The 24,660-nt window shown below is 38.5% G+C and overlaps 1 protein-coding gene across 1 annotated transcript in view; it reads right to left on the bottom strand.

Moving 5' to 3' along the window:
• The window catches only part of FAM107B (family with sequence similarity 107 member B), a 321,345-nt gene that overhangs the window by 184,956 nt on the left and 111,729 nt on the right, over window positions 1–24,660 (bottom strand). The window contains exon 2 of the mRNA XM_044679433.1: window positions 2,513–2,573. Coding sequence (XP_044535368.1) covers window positions 2,513–2,573 — 61 coding nt within the window. The remainder of the gene's footprint in view (window positions 1–2,512; window positions 2,574–24,660) is intronic.

Genomic DNA, 24,660 nt, shown 5'->3' with positions numbered 1-24,660 from the left:
ATGTTTAAAAAATAACCTGTGAATGTCCACCTCCAGAGAAGGAACTGATAAACAAGAACACAAAAGACATAGTTTACATATACATATTTTGTCAAGTGATGCCTTCTTTTGTGGGGGCCGAGTAGGGAGTTAGGGAGATACCTGGGGATTTTTATGTAACAAGTAAACAAATAAATTAATCTAAAAAAATCTATGCCCTTCTCCTTGACCAGTCACTGGCCTTTAGGTGACTCCTTCAAGTATAAATTATAGACCTCAGGGTAAAATTTCAGGTGTCTAAAGATTAGGTCACTAGCTGCTAGGAGCCAAATGACAGTCAGCCAAAAAACAACAACAACAAAAAGGGTCCATTTCCAAATATGTATGACTTACACTCTTCTTTTGCCTTTATTTTTGTCTTAGTTTATACTAATTTGCTCTCAGCTTTTAAATATCCTTGTTTATCTTGGTCTTTCAGTGAATGCAAATTATAAAATCTGAAGTCATAAACATGCTAAGGAAATTATGTAAAAATTTAAGGGAAAATTCTAAGTAGGAGATTTGTTTCATCTCAGGCCCAAAGGCCAATAGACCTAAGGTTGCCATGGAAGCCTGTTTATGCTCAGGTGCAGAAAATGCCTACCTAAAGGATACTAGGAGGAATGATGAGAAAATATTGAGAAGTACCATTTAAACAAATCATTTATTCACATGACCAGAATTTAAAAGAAATTAGGCTCAACCAAAGAAAACTGAGTTGATACAACCAGCTTCTACATATTGGCTCTCCTCTCCACCCCCATGTCCATGCCACTTTGGGGAATTAGCAAGGAAACCACTCTGCACCATAATAAAAAACAAATTAGAAGTATAGCCTCTCTTTTCTCGTAACTTATTAATTTCCAAGAGAATTTGTGTTTGAAGGAAAATACCAATGGCAATTAGATGCCAAGGCTGTTTCAACTAGTAGAATAAAATTGACAAGAACAGAAGAAAATGATTTGTAATAGAAAATGAATACTCCTAGTAAAAACAAATGTTATGGTCCTGAAAATTCTGGGAACCTGAAGACTAAAATTTTCAATTACTTTTTCTAATGCTGTAGAGGATGCTTCAGAGAATCAACTCACATCTAGGAAAAGTTTATATGAGAGGGCATAGAATCATAGTTCTTCACTCTAGACATAAGGCTAATTTTCTCAATGAATGATAACGAGTACCCTAAAAACCCATCTGGTACTGTGCCACGAAGGCATTTGGCCTACATAAAATAGTATTCCACAGCAATAAATCTCAAAAATTCTATTAGCTGCAAAACTTATATTGCCCACTTACCAATTACCCATAAAATTTCTCATTATCCCTTAGCCTAAGGGGTAGAAACTTGGGGTATTAAGTGCCTAAGGTAGCACTCGTGACTCAGTTGTTCACCTTACAAACCACTTAAAACTGGCTCACATTCAGAATTCCTTCCCCCACACTGCCTTTGAAAGTCAGCATGATCTCCACTATGTCCCCAGAATACTGTAAGACAAAAATATCAGTGGTTAGCTTTGCACCTTGAATTTCAAAGGCGGCCAGCCTTTGTCCTAGCTGGTCCCCTCTTGTTAAGAACTTCTATTTTGGTTGATTAAGATAGGAGCCTTTGCTTACAGTAAATATTCTTGTGGTAACCACAGTTCAGCATGGATTTCCATAAAAACCAAACTAAAAAGAATTAGAAAGGAGAGGCAGAAGGCAGCAAGACTTTGCCTTTTCAGATTAGATTCATTTAAGCAGAGATTATTTTCATGACAGTTTTATCATTTATGAACTCAGTTATAAACTAGTTTATAAACTTGCCTCTTTAAAGTACTATAACAAGACAATTTAAAACAATATTAAAGATAACAATAACGCTAATTATATTTACATTTATATAGTGCTTTAAAGTTTACAAAAACTATCTCATTTTAGCTTCACAACAACCAGTGGACATAGGTGCTATTATTGTCTCCATTTTACAGAGAGGACATTCAAGCAAGTAGAGGTTAAGTGACTTGCCCTGGGAGTATTGGAGGCATGATTTGACCTTGGCTTCAGATTCTAAATTTAACTTCCTCGCCCCACTTTGCCACCTCAATAGCAGAACTATATCTTCAAGTGTACAAATAAGTTTTAAAAAAAACACCTCTTTTTCAACCAAGTTGTTTCATGAATTATGTTCTATACTTCAGTAACTAACTTGTACTAGTTATTAGTTATTTTAATACTAAATTCAAAAAGTTTCCCACCAAACTGCTGCAACCAGTTTTTCTTAGCCAAGGAATATAGTCATTTTTTTCCTGAAAATAACAATTTTCTGCATCATAATGAGGCAATCCAGATGTCATGCCTGGAATATATCACAGCTGCAGCACTTCTGATCACATGTCACCATCCATACTAGAAAAGCACAGACTCTTTTGTGAGCTACAAAGCTATTATCTGCTCTTGAGCCTACAAGAGATTGTAGTCAAGAAAGGAAAGATGGGCCCCATTTATTGTACTCTACCTGTTGTAATCTTATGTTCCTCCACGAGACATTGAGGCTCTCCTTGTACCTCCTCTTCTTCCTATAAAGTTCCAGGCCCACCAAAAGAAAGAGAAGAAGAGAAATAGATAGATGGGAGAGAACCAGATGAGAGAGAGAGGGAGAGAAAAAGAGAGAGAGAAGAGAGAGAGAGAGAGACACAGAGAGACACAGAGATAGGAGAGACAGAGAGAAGAGGAAGAGACAGAGGCAGAGAGAGACAGGCAGAGAGAGAGAGAGAGAGAGAGAGGGGGAGAGAGACAGAGAGAGGGGGAGAGAGACAGAGAGATGGAGTGAGAGAGAGAGAGAGAGAGAGAGAGAGAGAGAGAGAGAGAGAGAGAGAATTAATAGAACATTCACTTAGTGATACTTATGCAATCATACCAATCAACAAATGTTTAAGGCCTAAGAGAAATTAGTCTAGGCCCCAGAGAAAATCAGTTTTAAAAAGAGAACAAATAATATTTATTTATTAAGCATATAATAATTCAAACCAAAGTTGCCTCGAGTTTTTAATGTTCTAGGGTAATATTGGCACTTTCTCAATGTAAAACTAATACATTTTATTATTAAGATTCATGATGACTTTTTTAAAAAATAAAAGTATATTGATTTTATCAAGCCATATTCAAAATGAATTCATATGTTTATTTTACATGTACCATAAACATAAGAGTTTACTGAAGCTTTTCATCTTTGGGAGTTAGTTTTTCTCAAAATTTGTCCTGTTTTTAGAACCAGCATTGTCAACAATGAAGTATTATTGGCATAGACAAGTTGGGTAAGTGAGCTCTATGTCCAATTATCTCAAATATTTATAAGCTAATGGTGACTTTATGGAAAATTGCTTCCAAAATTACATCTCTATAAAAAGTGTGCCTTACCCCAAGGACACATAAATTATGAGAGAACCTCATCCTATTGAAACTGAATGCACTGAATAATATAATATTTCAACAAGGCCCAACGGGACAGTCTGTGATTAAAGCATGGGTTTCTGTTTATAAAAGAACTGCAGGACACTCTCACTGGATTCCAGGATAATAAAAATTAAATTGCTTCACAGATGGCAAGATGCAACCCTTTAGAAGAACAAGATAACATACGATCTTATCGTGCTTGTCCTTTTCTTTGGATATTAAATAGTTACTAAAGGTTCTAACCAATTAGACTTACTACAAACATCTTGATTGTTTTGTTTTCTACTGTCCCTCTCTAAATATTCTGATTGACTCCTAAGAGTTGTTAAATGCTGAGACAGGCCTCATAAGGAAATACCTTCTGTATTGCTCTTCCCTGGAGAACTTTCAGCACAAAAATTCACTATCCTTTTGAAGATGTCAATGTTTGAAGGTATAGAACATCGTGTTTAGAGGGAGGAAGATGGTATTCTTGGTCTCTTGAAATTCCTTTATTCACTAAGATTACATTTAATTTTTAAAAATACATTTAAGGGAGGCAGACTAGTCAGAGAACTGGCCTCAAAGCCACTGAGATCTGGGTTTAAATCCTGCTTCTGATGGGCACTGGTTGGATGACCCCAGAGAAATCATTTAAATTTTGCAGTGCTCTAGCAGCTCTTTAAGACTATAAGTTGTAGAGAAGGTGCCAATCTGTATTAATAGAGAGAATTTCTTTATCTGAGAAGTTCTCTGTAGCAATGAAAGTACAGTTTCTATGCCCAGAACACTAGAAGGAAATGGTGTGTATGTTCAAAGATGAGCAAGATTACCCTTGCATGGCTGAGTAAGGAGGATACAACACATACACAAATCACTGAATCTCAGAATTGGACGGGATCTAAGAAACTAACCAGTCCTGCATGAACCAGACTGATACAGCCCTCCTTTGCAACATCACCAAGAGGTGTATATTCAGTCTTGGCCCGACAACATCTCGTGAAGGGGAAGCAACTCCCTTCTGAAGCATCTTGTTATTCTTGTGAATGGTTCCATTAGAAAGTTCTTCCTTAGTCAACTATAAATCTCCCTTTCTAAAGTTTGTTCTTAGTTCCGCCCTCGAAAATCAAGAAGACTAAGACTTCCTTTGTCCCAGCCAAATTTCCCCACTTTCTTCATATAGATGATCACAGGACATGGCTGTGAGTCCTCTCAACATTTTGGTTGCCTTCTTTTGGACCTTTTTCATCTTATCATATGTCTTTCCTAAAATGTGGTTCCCGGAACTGAATAAAATACTTGAAGTGTGGTCTGCCCAAGACAGAGTACAATGGGGACTCTTCCCCCTCCTCTCTCTGAACTTATGTCTTTTATGTATGCCTTAATGCAGCCCATGATGGATTTAGCCTTTTTGATTTCCATGTTGCTTATAGTCTACTTTCATTCTGTTAAAATCCCAAGGTAGTTTTAATAAGAACTACTGCTTAATAACGTCTTTACTACCTTGTATTTGTGAATATGATTTTAAATCCATTTATTTATTTTATTTTATTTACTTTATATATTTATTTATCTATGTGTTATACATAATGCATAATGTATATATTTGCTTTATATATTTATTTACTTTACATTTATTTCAATTATATTTAAGCATGTTAGATTTGACCAAGGCAATTGGTCAAGAGTTTTTTTTTTTAATTCTAACCTAACCATATCACCTAGTGTAGTTGCTACTCTTCCAATTTTAACACATCTGCAAATTGACCAGCATCCAGCAGGCCATCTACGACTTAATCTAGGTCATTGACAAAATATTTGTAGTCAAGGACAGATTTCGGGGAGTGGGAGGCACTGCACTAGAAATCTCTCTCCAAGTTGGCATTAATTACTTTTTACTGACCAGTCACAAGTCTGAATCTCAATTTTAAATTCACCTAACTTGACCATCATTTAACCTACATTTTCCTACCTCAACTAAAAGGTGGCACATGAAACTTTGCCAAATGTTTTCTTTTTTAAATCTAGATAATCTATATCTATAGCATTTCCCTCATCTCCCTGACTAGTTGCCCTGACAAAAACAGAAATGGGATAAGTCTTGTATATTTGAGGGGCTTTTTGTTAGCTGGCTTTTAAAAAATTATTGATGTATTAATTGATGATAGTAATTTGTGGATATTACCTTTCTACCATCGCTACTTTTTGACTCTGTGTACTGTCACTGGCTGTCTCTAGTCTTTGTAATTCTTTCCCGCCTCAATGCTGTCTCCTGACTTCCCTGGCTTTCCTCAAGGACCAGCAAAACCTTCTGCAAGAAGCCTTTCCCCAGCCTCTTACTACTTTCCCTCTGACTTCCAGTTTATCTTGTTTGTATATAGTTGTATGCATGTTGTCTCCCTCATTAAATTGGGAGCTCATTGAGAGCAGGGACAATCTTTTGTCTCTCTTTGTATCTCTAGCACTTCCCACATTATCTGGCACATAGTAGGTACAAACGTAAGCTACCTGAAGGATTGTTTTGCTTGCTTGTATTTGTATCTCCAACACTTAGCTTAGTACCTGACACATAGTAATAGCTTAATAAAGGCTTTGTCATCCATTCAGTCATTCATGTAGTTCTCTTGAACCTCATCACCTGCATAGATTAAAGACAACTAGATACTCTACTGCCATCTAATTTACCTTGGCTCTCAACATATGAACATTACGAAGTGCCAAGTTTAAGGAAAGAAAGGTAATTTCCAGTTGTGGGATGGTGGATGAGAAATTACTGAAGGATCATTGGGGAAGGTTAGGTAGTGTTTGAGCTGGGTTTCAAAGACTGGGAAGGCTAGATGAAGTTCCCTTTGTTGACTTTTTCTCAGCAAAGCTAAAATAAAATGTAAATATCCCTCTAGTTTTTTTATTCTGACAATATCATCTTCATCTCTAAATGTTTAATGACATTTGAATGGCAGAAATGAATATGAAAAGATCTTGAAAGGCTAGAATGGTGAGTTGAAACTAACAAGATAAAAACGAATGGGGATAAATACAAAATCCTGTATTGGAGGTAAAAAAAAAAATCCTGCGTCCAGAAACAGGATTGGGGAGAAATAAGAGAAAAGTAAGTCAGGTAAAAATTATCTAAATGTTTTAGTGGGCAAGTTTAATGTGGATCAGAAACATGATGTGACAGCCAAAAGAGCTAATGTAATCTTGGACTGTATGCATAGAAATCTAGTATTCGATGTCTAAGTAAGTGATGTATCATTCCCTTGCACTCCTGGCTAGAGTACATATACAGTAACATTTTTTTGGTTTGGGGGACCATATTTTAGAAGCTAAATTGGCAAGCTGGGAGTGGTAACCTAGAGCGGAAAGGGGTCTTAAAGTCAAGATACTTCATGAACTGAGGGATTCAAAGATTTTTAGCCATGAAAAGAGAAGATGAGAAAGACATAAAGGGGTCTCCAAATCTTTAAAGAGTAGCTAAACGGAAGAGGGATTAGACTTGCTTTGTTTGGAGCCAAAAGACAGAAGTAGTACCAAATGGCTGAATGTTACATAAACCTGATTCAAGTTCCACATAAGAAAAAAAAACCTAACAATTAGAATTGTACAAAAATAGAATGAGTTACCTGTGAGGAACTGAACTTCCAGTCACTAGAGGTTGTCAAGCAGTGGTAGGAGAATTGTATTGTTAAGGCTGACCTAGAATTAACTCCTCCTCCACTCCCCAGTCTCCTACCCTTCCCCTCCATCTCCTGTGTTCCTATTATTTTGGCTTTTTTTTCCCTCTCTGTCAATCACCTTCATCTGCTAATTCCCTATAACACTATTCACCTGCCACTGGTACTGGGGAGTGGAGAGAGTGACCTGAGGGAGAGGGGGAGAAGTGTCACATCACCATGCCAACTGAATCCATGACAAGTTTATTGCCTAATCTCATCTGGGCCTTCAAATCATTCTTTTCTTTTCCAGTTGCCTCTTTGCAGGCAATCCCCACTTGCAATCTCCACTGGATGCTCCAAATCTCTCCTCAAGCCTCCCCTAGTGCTGCTCTCACCTTTCTCTTAGCAGAGAGCAGCAACTTTTATTTTACTATGAAAATATGGACCGCCTACATGTCCTCTGTCTTCTCCCTTCTTCTATACCTAAAAACCTTTGTCACTATCCCAGGCCTCTGAAACCAAACACCAAAACTCTCTGCGTGGCATTGAAAGACTTGCACAGTCTCTCTCCTCTTCTTCTCTTTCTCTTCTTCTCTCCTCTTCTAGACCTAAAAACCTTTGTCTTCATCCTGCTATATACTGCTAGCATCCAGTACAAAAATCTTCTGTTTGGTACTTAAAAACCTACACAATCCCACTCTGGTCTATTTTCCCCAGTTTACTAACACATTTTCCCTCTTTGTGCACTCTTCTGAAAAACAGTGGTCTAGCTCACACACATTTCATCTTCTGGCTTCATTCCTTTGCATAGAGTATCCCTGCATCCCTTTATGATGTACATCCTCCTCAATACCACCTCTGAGAAGCCTGATCTCACCTCAAAGCTCCAACTTCAAAGCTTGTGTGCCTTTCTTGGTCCCTCTGAGCAGCCAGTACCCCACCCCATTCCTTTGTTTTTACTATGTGTCTGTGTTATTTCTTCTGGTAGAGTATAAGCTCCTGGAGTGCAGGATCTATTTTATTTTTATCTGTATTCCCAGCACCTGGAACAGTGACTGGCACATAGTAGGTGCTTAATAAATACTTGATTGATTGATGATGGACTTGGATTGTGTTGGATTTGAGAAGATATGAGGTCCCTTCCAATTTGGAGTCCGTGATTCTATGGTTCACACGTCTCTGACAATATTCCCACTTTGATATGTTAGCTCCCAGCTTGTTTGTTTTTTCATGTGGCATTTTGAACTGTATTGTATGGACAATGGCAAGTGACAAATCATGTATGACGGTGGTGATGAATGCACAGGATGAGCTGTGGGTAAAAACTAGGAAAACCCCTGGAGTGTTCTTGTGTGTTTTGTTTTTACTATGCCCTAAATATCATCAGGGGGTTTCAGGTTTAATGAGTTACCTTAAATAGATGACTGGGGTGCAAATAAGCTTGCTTTTCTGTGATCTGCCCAGTTGATTTAGTTCATTACACTAATTCAGTTTATTACTCATGCCTTTAAAAGAAATTTAATAGCATAAGCTCACTCTTGGCAATATAAGTCATCGTCACATCCATAACTTGGGATCTTGTTTTGCAACACTAATGTTTGGTGGTTCACTTAATAAAAACATGCTTGAAAAAAAAGAAAGAAAAATATGCTTGTTAATATGAAGGAATCCTAATAGGCAGTTTAACCTAGAGATGAATAGAACACTGGACCAAGAGTAAGGGAGCCTGTGTGCACCTTTCCAAAGATTTCCGATGTGATTAAGGGCAAGTCACTAGGTCTCTTAATGCCCTCGCTTCTTCCAAATATAAAGTATCAATTAATTAATCCATCAATCAAAAGCATCTATTAGGAGCCTGCTATGTGCCAGGCACCATCTTAGGTACGAGGGATACAAAGACAGAGATTGTATAGTCCCTGTCCCTGAGGAGCTTACCTTGATGGCAGTGGAGAGAAAGGAGCAGGAATTGGAACTAGATTGGGAAGGGTGGTATGACCATCCCTGAGACTGGAATAACTTTAAAATAAATGGACTAGAAAATCCTAGCTGCTAAATGAAAGGGACAGAGTCCTGGGATGGCCAAAGTACTCATTATTTCCCTCCCAAATACAGCCATATTCTACACTTCCCTATTTCCAGTCATCAGATCTTGCCACCACCATCTCGACATCTCTTATATCTGACCACTCTTCTCATGTAGTTACGACCTTAGTATAACTCCTTATCACTTCTCGCCTAGATAACTACAATAGCCTGCTAAGTGCTCTCTTTGCCTCAAGTCTCACTACTCCAATCCATCCTAGTAACTGTTGTCAAAATCATCTTCCTAAAACACAGATCTAACCACCTGAGCCCACCCTCTACTCAATCAACTCCAGCAGCTTCTTATTTTCTTTAGAATCAAAGATAAACTCCTCAGTTTAGCCTTTAAAGCCTTCCACAACCTTTTCCCTGACTCTCTGATTTCCATGTCCATTATTTTCCCTCTTACACTCCACAGTCCTGATAAATTGGCTTCAATATTCCTCATACATGACACTTCAAATCCAAGCTCTGTACCTTTGCACTGGCCGGTAAGAACTCCCTCCTCATTTCTTCTTTATAGAATCCCTCTCAGTCAATCATTCAATACGCATTAAGCTCTTACTATGCTCTAGGCACTGTGCTAGGCACTGGGGATACTAGTACCAAGAATGAAGCAAGCCTTACTCAGAAGGACCTTACATTCTAATGAGAGAGGCTTTGTTGTTGTTATTGACTCCTTTGTCAGTTGTGTCCAATTCTTCATGACCCCATTTGGGGTTTTCTTGGCAAAGATACCCGAGTGATTTACCTTTTCCTTTTATAACTCATTTAAAATGAGGGAAATAAGGCAAATAGGCTAAGTGATTTGCCCAGGGTCACACAACTAGTAAGTGTCTGAAGTCAAATTTGAACTCAGGAAGATAAGTCTTCCTGATTCCTGGTCTGGGTACTCTATCCACTGAGCCACCTAGCTGCCCCTCAGGGGAGGTAACAAGTGGGCAAAACATATTTTAAATCTATCCTGCATAAATATAAAATGAATAAATACAAATATATGCAAAATAGTTCACGATAGGGGAGTTTTGGAGGAAGGACACTGACAATTGAGGGAATCTGCATGTCTTCATGCAAAAGATGATACTTGAACTACAAAAGTGACTCTCATGAAACAGAAGAAAGAAAGGAGTGTATTCTAGTCATGTGGGATGGTCAGGTCCCAAGACAGGAGATAGAGTGTCATCTATGCAGGCTTGGCTGAACTGCATAGTATAGGAGGGAAAGTCCACTGAATCTGAAGAGAGATCAGGACAGGATTGTTTAAGGCTTTAAAAGCTAAACAGAAAAGTTTATATTTTATTCTGGAGACAATATGAAGCCACTGCAGTTGATTGAGTAAGGGATTCACCTGGTGAGATCACCTAAGGAAAATTACTTGGGCAAAAGTGTGTAGAGTAGACTGGAGTGGGGAGAAGCTTGAGGCAGGAGAAATCAATTAACAGACTATTTCAATAATCTAAGTGAAAGCTGTGGAGGGCCTGAGCTAAGATGGTACCCGTGTGAGTGGAAAGAAGTGGTCAGAAGCAACTAATGTTGTGAAGGTAGAAATAGCAAGACTAGGGAACTAAGTGTATAGGTGGGGTGAAGGAGATGAGAAGTCCAAGAATATTGGCTAGATTATGAACCTTGAGAGACATCTTTAACGGAAATAAGTAAGCTTTGAAGAGGGGAAGGTCTATGGAGAAAGATAATGAGTCTGATTTTAGTCCTATTGAGATTAAGATGTCTCTGGGACATAGAGTTTGAAAAAGAGACAAGGGAATTCCAGAAAAGATGTGGAAATGTTCACCAAGGAAGTGGTGCTTGAGCTGAGTTTTAAAGGAGACAAGGGATCCTAAGAGAGAAGAGTGAGGAGGGAGATCATTTCAGGGATGAAGGATGGCAAGTGTAGAGGATGGAGGCGGGACAGGAGCTCACATTTCTGTGCTCAGGCAAGAAAACTAGTTTGCTTGAACCAGAGAGTGGGGAAAGGGAGCAATGTATGATAATTACATTATCTTCACAATCCTATGAGATAGGTATGGCAGATATTATTATTATTATTATTATCACTGTTTCACAGAGGATAAAAATGAGACAAGTTTACAAAGTACACTCACGGTAGCACCCATAATAAGTATGAAAACCAACATGGTAACTGACTGATGTCTGGCTCCTGGCCCATCACCTTCTTCACTACTCTTCCCTCCCCCCTGCATAAGATGCTTTTTAAAGTCCCTTCTTGTTCTAGCATCCTATAGGTTTCTGTATGCTGGTGAGCAAAGAATTATAGTGACCTTGATCACAGATGGTTGCCACAGATGCCAGTGAACCAAAGTGTTCTTCACCCAAAAGCTCATTCAATCAAATCTGAAACATATTCAGGAATCACAGGACGAGAGAATGAACTCAGAACAATCTTTTAACATTATGCTAAGCAAGAGCAGCTAGATAGCACAATGGATAAAGTATCAGAGTTGGGAGGACCTGGCTTCAAATCTGCCCTCAGAACTTATGAGAAAGAATGCTATCCACATTCAGAGAAAGAACTATGGGAGTAGAAACACAGAAGAAAAACAACTAGTTGAACACATGGGTCGATAGCAATATGATTGGGGATGTATACTCTAAACGACCACCCCAGTGCAACTATCAATAATATGGAAATAGGTCTTGATCAATGACACATGTAAAACCCAGTGAAAATGTGTGTTGGCTATGGGGAGAGGGAGAATTGGGGGGGGAGAGAAAGAACATGAATTCTGGAACCATGGAAAATTTTTCTAAAAAAAAATAATTTAAATAACTAAAAAAAAAAATCTGCCCTCAGACATTCCTAATTATGTGACCCTGGGCAAGTCACTTAACCCCAGTTGCCTCTAGCCCTTGCCACTCTTGTCTTAAAACTGATACTAAGGGGGCAGCTGGGTAGCTCAGTGGAGTGAGAGTCAGGCCTAGAGACAGGAGGTCCTAGGTTCAAACCCGGCCTCAGCCACTTCCCAACTGTGTGACCCTGGGCAAGTCACTTGACCCCCATTGCCCACCCTTACCAATCTTCCACCTATGAGACAATACACCGAAGTACAAGGGTTTAAAAAAAAACTGATACTAAGACAGAAGGTAAGGTTTTTTTTTTAATTTTTTACTTAAATTGTGGTAATGAGAAATAAACTCACATTTAATCAGTTTAGATGAAAAACAAAAGCAAACTAGCAAAATTTAAGATTAGGAAATCCAAGGAACATTTTAAGCCTAGTATTTTTGACAATTAATCATTATCGTATGTTATATAAAGATCCAGACAAATATTTTAGAATTGAGAATCCTCTTAAGTGATATTGCTATTTCTCTTTGAATTCATATAGGTAGACATGTCTGGGTCAAAGCATTTTTAGCATTGGAAATTCATGCCATCCACCCTGAAAGGATACTTGAGCCATTTGGGAATCTGAAGTTGAAGCATGTGTTTAGGATCACACCATCCCTGTTTTAAGACAGACAATTTATGTCTGTTTCTGTTGGCCTCCAAAAAGTCAATCTGTGACTAAACCAAGGCAACTGAGTGGGCAGTAAGGAAAAAAAAAACAAAATACAGCATGTGTCTGGTATGCTCAGAGAATAAATGAGCTATAGATGTTATTAGAAAAATAACCTCCCCTGTCAGGTTTTCAAAACTCCTTTTTTCTATAAAAAATTACTCCTATGGTTCACATTTGTTGTTCATTTGTTTCAGTCATACCCAACTCTTTGTGATCTCATTTGGAATTTTCTTGGCAAGATACTGGAGTGGTTTGCCATTTCCTTCTCCAGCTCATTTAACAGATGAGGAAATTGAGGCAAGCAAGGCTAAATGACTTGCGCAGGGTCATACAGCTAATCAGTATTTGGAGCTGGATTTGAACTCAGGAAAATTTAGCCTCCCTGACTCCAGGCTCACCTACCTGCCCATAAAGGTTTGTAATCTATTATTCTTGGACTTGACACTCTCCCTAACCCAACTATCCAACTAGTTGCTAAATCTTGCAGTTTCTATGACATCTGTTACTCCCAACCCCTTCTTTCTACTTCCATGACTATCTTAGCTCAGACCTCAGCAGCTCCGAGCTAAATTATTGCAGTAACCTGTTAACTAGTATCTCCTGCCTTGAGTTCCTCACCATTCCATCTAGCGTGTATACCTATCCATCTTACCTACCTCCCAGGATTAATCAAAACTTATTCCTGAAAATGCTAACTCTTATTTTTGCCAGTTTTCAGTGGAATGTAATACAGGCTTCCCTGCCTTGTTAATCAGAGTATATTGAATGTAATTCAACCCTTGTTTGACTACTGGGAGTTCCCACAATGAATAGTAATTACTACATCTTACTGAAGCTACCTCAGGAGCCAATGAGGTACAACAGGTTGTTTTCCCCTGAGGCAATCTGCACCAGACAGCTCTGCCTTGAGTTCACAGGTCTGACTTTTATAGTTTAAAACATTTCTATGTCTCCTTCTCCCCCTGTCAATTTTTCAATGATTTCTTCTTGCCCCACTGCTTCCTTCTAGATTGCTGCTTCTAGTCTGCTATCCAGATAATCCAGGTGACTAGAATTTGTGCAAAATCCACTTCTTTCTTCTAATAGTTATTAACTATTACATATAATTACAGTTAAAGAAGCATCTGTGGAAAGGTAGTGTTATTGGATTTTCGTCCTTTGTTTTCAAGAGGACCAGTGCCATCACAGGGGTGATTTCTTGAATTGGGTTTGTGAGGCAGAGTTGGGCAAAGACATCAGCCTCACTCCCTCTCTTCCAGAGTCTCCAGTGGCAAGACAAAAGTGAGGGTGACTGGCAATGACCTGGTATACAATGGATACCCTTGGCATGTTGGACATCTGACCAAGCTCTAAGCTCCTCCTCCACAGCACCTGCCTCAGCTGCCTTCATGGCTATTGGAATGAAATGTTCTCATCTGGCCATTCCACTAGAAGAGGTCTTCTCATACTTGGGCTAGACATTCCCCCGACTTGTCAACTGGTTTGAAGCCTATCAGTTACCTTTAACTTTGTTTAGCCCATCTGCCATGAAAGCTTTGCTATGGTGTGGCTACTATGCATGCTACAGCTTTTTATAGTCTTGGGTGAGAGATGGACACCAAAAGTGGATAAAGAGCCCTGACAAGCCCTCCTATCAGACATGTGAATCCTCCCTGAAGACCCCATACACCTCAAGCTCGGTGTCATGGATCACTGAGCCTAGGAGTCTCAAGGAATGGCCTTAGCAATCTGTCTGACACAGAAACCTCTTGGTACTCTAGGGGAAATTCTCTAAGACTATAAGTTCTGAGGCATGGCAGAAGCAGAGAGTTTTCTATATCAGTGAAAAAATAGATACGATCCCCCAACTTCTCGAAAAAGAATAAATAGATTCTAAGTGCCCCTTTTCCTATAACTGAAATCTCTGAAGACATGAGCCTTATTTAAGGACTTGGCTATAAACAATCATTTTAAATAATCAATGGCTTTCTCCCAACCCTTTCCAGTTTCTGGATAATTAAAGACAGCCTTTTTGGATGGCTCTCATTATTAGAAAATTTTCTTTGTATTGAACTATTTATTGTAAGATTTAAATTGTCTAATACTTCACGTATTATATTTTATAAAGTTTATTATCTAACAAAATAGAACCACGTGACTAAGTTATTCTACCTGCTCAAAAAGCCTGCTCCACGGAAGCTTAGTGAGAGATGGAACTCCACAGAATTTATATCCTGTCTACATCAGCACCTAACACAGGAAGAGAGTGGGGTGCTGGGAATCATAGTTTTGCTGGGAATCATAGTTTTTTTAGATAACAGACTCTAAGTATGTGTTATATAAATACTAGTTATATATTATTTATATGTAACTTATACCCATTTCTCCTAGTCATGACATCAGGTCAAGCAGAAGAAATTTAATCCTACTTCTATATGAAAGCTTTTCAAATGTTTGAAGCTAGCTATAGCAGAACTACCATATTTCCTTTTACCCCGTCCATGTATTCACTTCTCTAAACAAAATATATCCAGTTCCTTTCAACGATTCTCCTATTGCATGATCTAGAGGCTCTCCACATTCCTGATTGCCCAGCTCTGGGAACAATCCAGCTTAGCAAGGACCTTCTTAAAATTGTGCCAGCATGAATATAAACCTCCAAGAGTGTGTCTGGTCAGGAAGGACCACAGCGGGACCATTTCCACACCCATTCTGGACTTTATGTCTTTTTTAATGTAGCAAACATTGCATGAGACTTTTTTGGCTGCCATATCACAAAAATGACTCATTTTGAGTTTGTAATCCTCTAAAATCCCCAGCTCTTTTCCAATTAGCTATTGGCTAGTCATAGCTCCACCGCCTATGATCTGAGACTGATGAAGCTTATTTCTTGAACCTGAGAGCAGACACTGAGATGTAACTGAGTGATGGGTTGGGAGCTGGGACACGTGGCTTTGAATCACAGCTTGGCCTCTATTGCCTTTGTAACTTTGAACAAATCACTTTTCTTCTCCTGGCCTCAGTTATCCTCATTGATAAAATGAGAAGGTTGGACTAGATGACCTTTAAAATCTTTTCTAGTTCTATAATTATGATCCTAAGATTCTGCATTCGACCCTTTTAAGTTTCATCTTTTTGGACTCATCCCAGCGTCCTAGCCTATGGAGAGCCTTTCTGTATTACCTAACGTACTAATTCTCCCCTCCCTTCTCTCTGTCTCAGTAAATACTATAAACATAAAACCTTGGCCTTTATCCAAGTCATTGATAAAAGTGATAAACAACCTCAGACCAAAAGATCTGTGAAATTCATTGAGTGGAGGCAACTAGGTGGTGCCTGGGCTTGGAATCAGGAACACTCATCTTCCTGAGTTCAAATCAGACCTCGGACACTTCCTAACTGTGTGTCCCTGCGCAAGTTCCTGTTTACCTCAGTTTCTTCATCTGTAAAATGAGCTGGAGAAAGAAATGACAAACTAGTCTAGTATTTTTGCCAGGAAAACCACAAATGGAGTCACAAAGAATCAGATCCAGCTAAAAATGGCTGAGCAGCAACAAAAATTCTAAAAGTGACCCATCTCCAAAATGGCATCAGTCACCTACAAAAGAGAGAGTTTGTTTCTGACTTCCAACCTGGAGTGACTATCAATCAGCTTCCTTCCCTGGGATTTACATCCTGGTTTTTATATTTTTAAAAAGTAGTTTATTGCAGTATTTTTATTTTTTAAGTAATAAGTGGATTTTTTATGTCTGTCCTTCCTATTACAATTCCCTCCATTGAACAAATTTTATAAAAAGAAAAAGCATGTATGACTGACTACTTTTTGGATCTAAATTCTATGATCCTCTGCATATGAGTAATGGAATATATACAATGTATATCTTTTCCCCCTCAAACCAGATTAGTGTCACTATTTACACTTACTAGGAAATCAAATAAGAGTAAACAATTTCTTTCTATAAATATTGATATCAATGGATATCATTAGTCACAAGTGGTGCCTACAAAAGGCAGGACCTGCTTCTGGCTTCCATCCTGGAGGGACCATTCCCTTAAATAGTTTATTACATTATTTTTTAAGTAACAAGTATTTTTTAAATGTATCTATCCTTATTCCCCCTCCTATTGAGCACATTTTATAAAGAGAAAAAGAAAAACAAATCCCTCGAGCTATACTACATAGTCTGGCAAAATAAATTCCCACATTAGCCATGTTCAAAAATGTATCACATCTTTCTGTATTTTAAGTTCCTCTACTCTCTGTCAGGATGTGAGTGGCATGTTTCATCTTCATTCTTCTAGACTCGGGTTCTGATTTGCGAGATAGAGTTCTAGTCTTTCCAAGTTAATTTCTCTATAATGTTGTTTTCATTGTATAGCTTCTCCTCATTCTGCTTACTCCATTCTGAATCACTTCATAAAGGTCTTCCCACTTTCCACTAAAACTGTCCATTTCTTCAATTCTTATGGCGCAATCACATTGCATTAAATTTATCTACCACAATTTGTTTGGTCAATCCCTAAAACGTGATCCTTCAGTTTCCGATTGTTGGCTACCATGAAAAAGTATCGTTTTACATTTTACATACATCCTCTTTCTTTGGTTTCTTTGGGGTATGAGATTCACATTTCACTGGCAACCTTCTGCCTCAATGCTCGTTCTCTGAATCTCTTTTTTGATTTTCAGAAATCAGAAATCTATGCCAGTAACCACACGTGATCTCATAGGGACAATAACATTGAACAGTTCCCTTACATCTTATGAAGAGTCCCACAGAATAAGGTAGAAATAGGTATGGTAAAATCCAGTGTCTAAACTTGATCCAGCTGATGCTGTGGTAAATAAATTAGAGGAGACTTAAGATTCAACACTGGTCAATATATTTATTTTTCTAACATTGAAAATATAGTTACAGACAAAGCTGTATTTATAGAACACTGCTTATATACTACTCGGCTGAATTAAAATGTTGGCTAAATACACCCTGGAAAGAAATGCTAAACTGGGTATTACCCAGAGTCAATTATAGAAAGTGGTCTTGGCAGTATAGTACTGTGGAACAAGCCATGAACTGGGAAGCAAGAGACCCAGGCTAAAGTCCTGATTCTGCCATTTACTTGCTGCTTAACGTTAGAGTCAGTCTTTATGGAATTTTGTTTGTTCAATAGTTTTTCAGTCATATCTGACTCTTTGTGACCCCATTTAGGGTTTTCTTGGAAAAGATCCTAGAGTGGTTTACCATTTTTTTCCTCCAGATCATTTTACAGATTAGGAAATAGGGGCAAACAGGGTGGAGTGATTTGCCCAGGGTCATACAGTATCAGAGGCCAGATATGTGCTTGGGTTCTCCTGACACTGGGCTCAGCTCTCTATCCTCTGATGTAAAAAATAAAGATATTGGTCCAGATGACCTTTAAAGTTCTTTCTAACTCTAGGCCATTTAGAATGAAAGAGAAAGGGAGAAGGAAAGGTTTAAAAAAACAAAACAAGGGGGCAGTTGGGTAGCTCAGTGGAGTGAGAGTCAGGCCTAGAGACAGGAGGTCCTAGGTTCAAACCCGGCCTCAGCCACTTCCCAGCTGTGTGACCCTGGGCAAGTCACTTGACCCCCATTGCCCACCCTTACCAATCTTCCACCTATGAGACAATACACCAAAGTACAAGGGTTTAAAACAAAACAAAACAAAACAAAACAAAACAAAACAAAAAACCTACTACTGGATTGAGTAGTTAATCTGAAAAAGATCCAGAGGATTTAGTGAAGGTCATTCACTGTGAGACATTTTGTTTGTTTTATAACAACCAAGGAAGTTAATGTGATATTCATGTGTAATAAGGGGCAAAGTATTCAGGAATAAGGAGATAAAAGTCCTATGCTACTGTCCCCTAGGGAGTCAGACCAAAGATTACTCTAATATTCCTTCTACATTATCATCTTTCTAATGTTTGGAAGACATGGGATGCAGAGCTCTGAGAGGTAAGTTTGCAAAATTTTATCGTGCCTGAAACCAGGATTCCCTTTCACTTCCCTGCTATTTCCAAACTATGTGGCCATGCAGATGGACGATTCCCCCTCAATAATTTCCCACTGGAATCTGAACTTTGCCTTATCTCGCCCCAAAAGCAAGGCTCCTCATCCCTTTAAGGATATTTCCAAGCTATACTGGCTTTCTTTTAGCTCTCCTTTGTGTCAAATATAAGTTAACTGAGGCCAGAGACTCAATTGTTCCTATATGTATCCCCAGATGCTTAGAGCACAGTACCTGGAACATGTGTTTTCATTCATTCATTCATGTCCCATTTATATTATCCTTTCTTCAGCCTCATTCCCAACATTTGATCCTCATGTGCCATTTCCCCATGATATATGTCCTTGATGAGATCTTTAACATTACTTGGGAGGACAGAAATCATGATTTGTAATGAGCGGTGGCTTACTAATATAATAGTCAGGAGGGGATTTCCACTCCCTTTTGGGATCATCTACAACAGCTTCTTCGAGATCATGGAGCTCCATGACTCACAGTCATAGCCTGCTCGTGAGAATGTTGTTGATTTTGGTCTACAACTTAGAAGGCATAAATTTTGTAGAATTTAAATACTGGAACTACACTGATACTTAAGATCAAACCTTGGTCATCTCTGCAAGTTCAAATCCAGTATTTCTTACTAGGCTGCCTTCTTCTATGTTTGGGTCTTCTTAAAGCCAGAAGGAGGTGTATTAATAAACAAAGCCATGCGGTTAAGATTTTAATGTCAGCCAGTCAAAACACTGACCTGAAACATATACATCTCTAACTCAGGATTAGAGATTTTCCTTACATGACCTTTAAAAATAAATTAAAATGGTCACAAAATAATCTAAGTATCATAGATTTTGAGCTAGAAGGGACCTCAGAGACCATCTGGTCCAACCACTTGAGTTTACAGATAAGGAAACAGAGCCTATAAAAGATTAAGTGACTTAATCAATGTAATGCAATTAATAAGTAACTTGGGATTTGAACCTAGGTCTTCTGACTCCAAATGCAGCTTTCTTTCTACTTCTACCAAAAGTATTTATAATACTTCTAGGAGGTAGCATAACTTGAGTTCTAAACTCAAAAACTGAGTTCTAGGTCAACTTCATATGAATATATGACTTTTGTTATCCCAAGACTAACCCAAGAAGAAACATTTAGACCCTCTAGATTAGTTTTTGCAAAACAAAAAACTTGATGCTAATCTTTAGGCTTCATTTTCTTCTTTATTGAACTAGAGCTAATAACACCTATCCCTTTCTATTTTACAAGGTTCATCAATTTATGTAGATATAAAGCTAAAAGGGTCTTTAGAGATGCCCTTTGATTGGGGAATGCCTGAACAAATTGTGGTATGCTGGTGATGGAATACTATTGTGCTCAAAGGAATAATGAACTGGAGAAATTCCATGTGAACTGGAATGACCTCCAGGAATTGATGCAGAATGAAAGGAGCAGAAAGAAGAACGTTGTAGAGTCAGATATACTGTGGTACAATTGAATGTAATAGGCTTCTCTAGTAGCTGCAATGCAGTGATCCAAGACATTTCTGAGGGACTTATGAGAAAGAACATTATCCACATTCAGAGGAAGAACTATGGGAATAGAAACACAGAAGAAAAACAACTGCTTGATCATATGATTCGATGGGGATAGGATCTATCTAAATGATCACCCTAATGCAAATATTAATAATATGGAAATAGGTCTTGATTAATGACAGGTAAAACTCAGTAGAATTGCTCGTTGGCTATGAGAGAGGGTTGGGAGGAGGGGAAGGAAAAAGCATGAATCATGTAACCATGGAAAAATATTCTTAATTAATTAATTAATTAATTGAAATTTTTCTTTAGAATTAAAAAAAAGGGTCTTTAGAGGTTAGGTAGTCCAATTCTCTCTCTTTCTCTTGCACATCCCTCACCTCAATATACACATACATATTTTAGAGATGAGGAAGCTTTATCTCTGAAGTCAAATTACTTGTTCAAAGTCAACTAAGTAGCAGTAGGAAAGCTAAGATTCAACCCTAACTCACCTCTGCAAATTCAAATCCAGTATTTCTTACTAGGCTGCCTTCTTCTATGTTTGGGTCTTCCTAAAGCCAGAAGGAGGTGTATTAATGAACAAAGCCATACAGTTAAGATTTTAATGTCAGCCAGTCAAAACACTAATTAAGGACCTATAATGCATCATCAAGGGACTTTATTAGGCAGAAAGAAGCCCGAGACATTGACCTCATTGTGAGATCCCAAAAGGAGCTCAAAGACTAGTTTATAGAATTATGGATGTAGAGCTAGAAGGCACCTTAGAAGTCAATTAGTCCAACCCCCTCATTTTATAGATAAAAACACGGAAGCTCAGAGAAGCTATGACTTATTAGGTCATATAGCTATTAAATGTTGCCATTGGGATTTGAGCCCAGATCTCCCTTACTCCCAGTCCTCCCTTACTCCCTTCCTCTACCTATTGCCTCACTAGAATGGATGTACATTGTCTTAACTCCTAAAATCCAAATGGTGCTGTGAAAAAATAAAACCAGCAAATGGAGTTCCATACAGGAAGAGGCCCCCAGTAAGTGTTTGGAAACTGAACTTGCCATGTTCAAAATGAAGTGCCAGGGAAGCATACATCCCGAGGGAGCAAGAACAGAAAAAGGGGGAGCCTTCCACAGGCTGACCCGTAACAATTCAGCCTCTCTTTCTTCACCCATAAGTATGGTTCCCTAGAATGGCCTTCTTTTCCCTTTCACAGCATAAAAAATGATCCTCTTTCCTCAGCCCTCACCCCAAGAAGATACAAAAACCTTGAATGCTAGCCTAAATTGCAAACCAAAGAGTATGCTTATCATCGGAACTTTGAAGCTATTCCTCTCTCCCCTAGAAGTTCTTCCAGAAACATCATCTCTGATTTTCTCAGGATAGATTTATTAATGTATGAGGATGGGCATAGTTAAAATAAATAGTATCTCTCCTTTATGAGCGTCAAATAAGTGGAAGGAACATGGTTGAGGTGTTCATTTAAGAAAATGAGGAAAAGTTTCTTTTTAAAAAAAAACCCTTACCTTTTGTCTTCAAATGACTGAGCATTGACTCCAAAGCAGAAGAGTGGTCAGGGCTAGGCAATGGAGGTTAAGTGACTTGCCCAGGGTCACCAGCTAGGAAGTGTCTGAGGCCATGTTTGAACCTAGGACCTCCCATCTCCAGCCCTGCCTCTCTATCCACTGAGCTTCCTGAAAGGTTTCTTTACAAAGGATAAATAATCTGAATTTCCTCTTGCCAGATGCCTTTCCTCATCCAGACCTCTCTATCCCCCACCACCACGATGCTGCTAGCTTTGATGCCTGCCCTCACTGGCCACCAGCACTTCCCAGAACACTCTTTAGCTTCTTGCTATCTGCTCTCACTGGGCTACTTCTGTAAGAGAATAAAATCCTAGCCAGAGTTACTGCTTGGGGGATTGATCCTAGAACCCAAGCTGGGGAAACAGACTTTGTTTTACTTTGGATAAACATTTATTGAACACTGAAGAATCACAGGGTCACTGATAGAGGGCTAGAAGCGACATTAAGGGCCATTTCATCAAATCTCTTTGTTTTACTAATGAGGAAACTGAGGCTCTGGAAGGTTGTGGCTTGACCAAGTTCAGCCTGGTCATCCAAGGCAGAACCCAGCCGGTAACCAAAGTTCTCTGACTCCAGTGTAAGCCAGACATTTTCACCATATCATGAGATTCTCAAAATTCAAAAACAAAGAAACTTTTGGGTCACATTCAGCTTTATTTTCCTCTAGAACACACAACCTTGCCCCAGAGGCCCTCTCTGTAGTAGGACTGAGTTTTGCCTCAGGACCAGAGAATATAGGGCTTCTATAGCACTTCTCCAGCAGGTAGAAACAACTGAATTTAATGACTCATTTAAAAAAATAATGATGATGAAAGGGCAGCTGGGTAGCGTAGCGAATAGAGAGCCAGGCATGGAGATGGTGGGTCCTGGCCTCAAATCTGGCCTCAGACATTTCTTGGCTCTGTGATCCTGCACAAGTCACTTAACCCAGATTGTCTCACCCTTGTCACACTTCCGTCTTAGAATTGATACTAAGACAAAAGGTAAAAAAGAATTTTTAATAATTAAAATTGAAAGGTGAACTAGCCAAGCTCACCCTCCTTCCATCCCAATATCCTAGTGTTCAGGGCCTACCGCACACACACTCCAGGAGCCAGATGGTTCATTACAGCTCTGTATGGAGCAAATCAAGTACGTGAAGTGGCTGCAGTTATATCTTCGTTGATTATTTTGGAAACGATGCTCCATTTTTTTTTCTGGAAAAAGGATAGCATTGGACACAACCGAACAACAACAATTCCATTTTAATCTAAGATACAGTCATGAAAGAACCTGAGGATGACTCCAAAGGAAAATAAGAAGTAGAATTAGTCAGAGGCAGAATCAAGGCTGAGGAGGCACTGGGCAGAGAGAATAGATGTGTGTTTATAAATAGTCTTTATGAAACCTGGCTCAGAGAATCAGAGATAATTTTTCCCCCTAAAGCCAACTCTGACTGTGTCACCCCATTTGAGAAATTCCAGTGATTTCTTATTATCCTTAGGATCAAACAGAAACTCTGGCATGTAACACTCCTTCCTATTTGCCTCCTTCCTACCTTTTTTAAAAATGACACCGTCCCCCTCCAACCCCTCTAAGACCAGCCATACTAGCTTCCTTCCTGTAACTCCCATGTGGAGCTGCTCATTTCCCATCTCTGCCTTTGCAGCAACCGTCCTTCCTGCCTGAAATGCTCACCCTCCGAGCCTCCTTTCCTTAGAATACCCGACTTCTGTTGACTTTAAATGATCACTTTATTGCAAATAGTAATAATATGGAAATGGGTTTTGAACCATGATACGTGTAAAACCCAGTGGAATTGCTCATCAACTCCAGGAGGAAGGAGGGAGAGAAAGAACATGAATCATGGAACCATGGGGAAATATTCTTAATTAAATAATTAATTAATTAATTGCATTTTACAAAATTAAAAAAAAATACCTGACTTCCTATAGGACTCCACTCACGTAACAACTTTAGCAGAGTTGCAGGATACAAAATAAATGCACATAAATCATCAACATTTTTGTATATTTCCAACACTTCACAGCAGCAAGAGGTAGAAAGAGAAACACCATTTAAAGTCACCCTAGACAATATAAAATACTTAGGAATCTATCTATCAAAACAAACACAGGAATTATAGGAACACAACTACAAAACACTATCCAAACAATTAAAACTAGATCTAAACAATAGGAAAAATATTGATTGCTCATGGGTAGGACAAGCTAACATAATAAAAATGACAATTCTACCCAAATTAATTTACCCATTTAGTGCCATACCTATCAAACTACCAAGAAACTTTTTTACAGAATTAGGAAAAAATATAACAAAGTTCATTTGGAAGAACAAAAGATCAAGAATATCAAGGGAAATAATGAAAAAAAATGTGAAGGAAGGGGGCCTAGCAGTGCCAGATATTAAACTATACTATAAAGCAGCAGTCATCAAAACAATATGGTACTGGCTAAGAGACAGAGAGGAGGATCAGTGGAATAGACTTGGGGTAAATGACATCAACAAGACAGTGTATGATAAACCCAAAGAGCCCAACTTTTGGGACATAAATCCACTATTTGACAAAAACTGCTGGGAAATTTGGAAAACAATATGGGAGAGATTAGGTCTAGATCAACATCTCACACCCTACACCAAGATAAATTCAGAATGGGTGAATGACTTGAATATAAAGAGGGAAACTATAAATAAGTTAAGTGAACACAGAATAGTATACTTGTCAGATCTCTGGGAAAGGAAAGATTTTAAAACCAAGCAAGAGTTAGAGAAAATTACAAAATGTAAATTAACTGGTTTTGATTATATTAAACTAAAAAGCTTTTGTACAAACAAAAACAATGTAGTCAAAATCAGA

The sequence above is a fragment of the Gracilinanus agilis genome, chromosome 5 (genome assembly GCF_016433145.1).
Source record: "Gracilinanus agilis isolate LMUSP501 chromosome 5, AgileGrace, whole genome shotgun sequence".
Classification (NCBI taxonomy): Eukaryota; Metazoa; Chordata; class Mammalia; order Didelphimorphia; family Didelphidae; genus Gracilinanus; species Gracilinanus agilis.
Note: the sequence above shows the minus strand (reverse complement) of the source record. Positions and strands in the feature narration are given on the sequence as shown.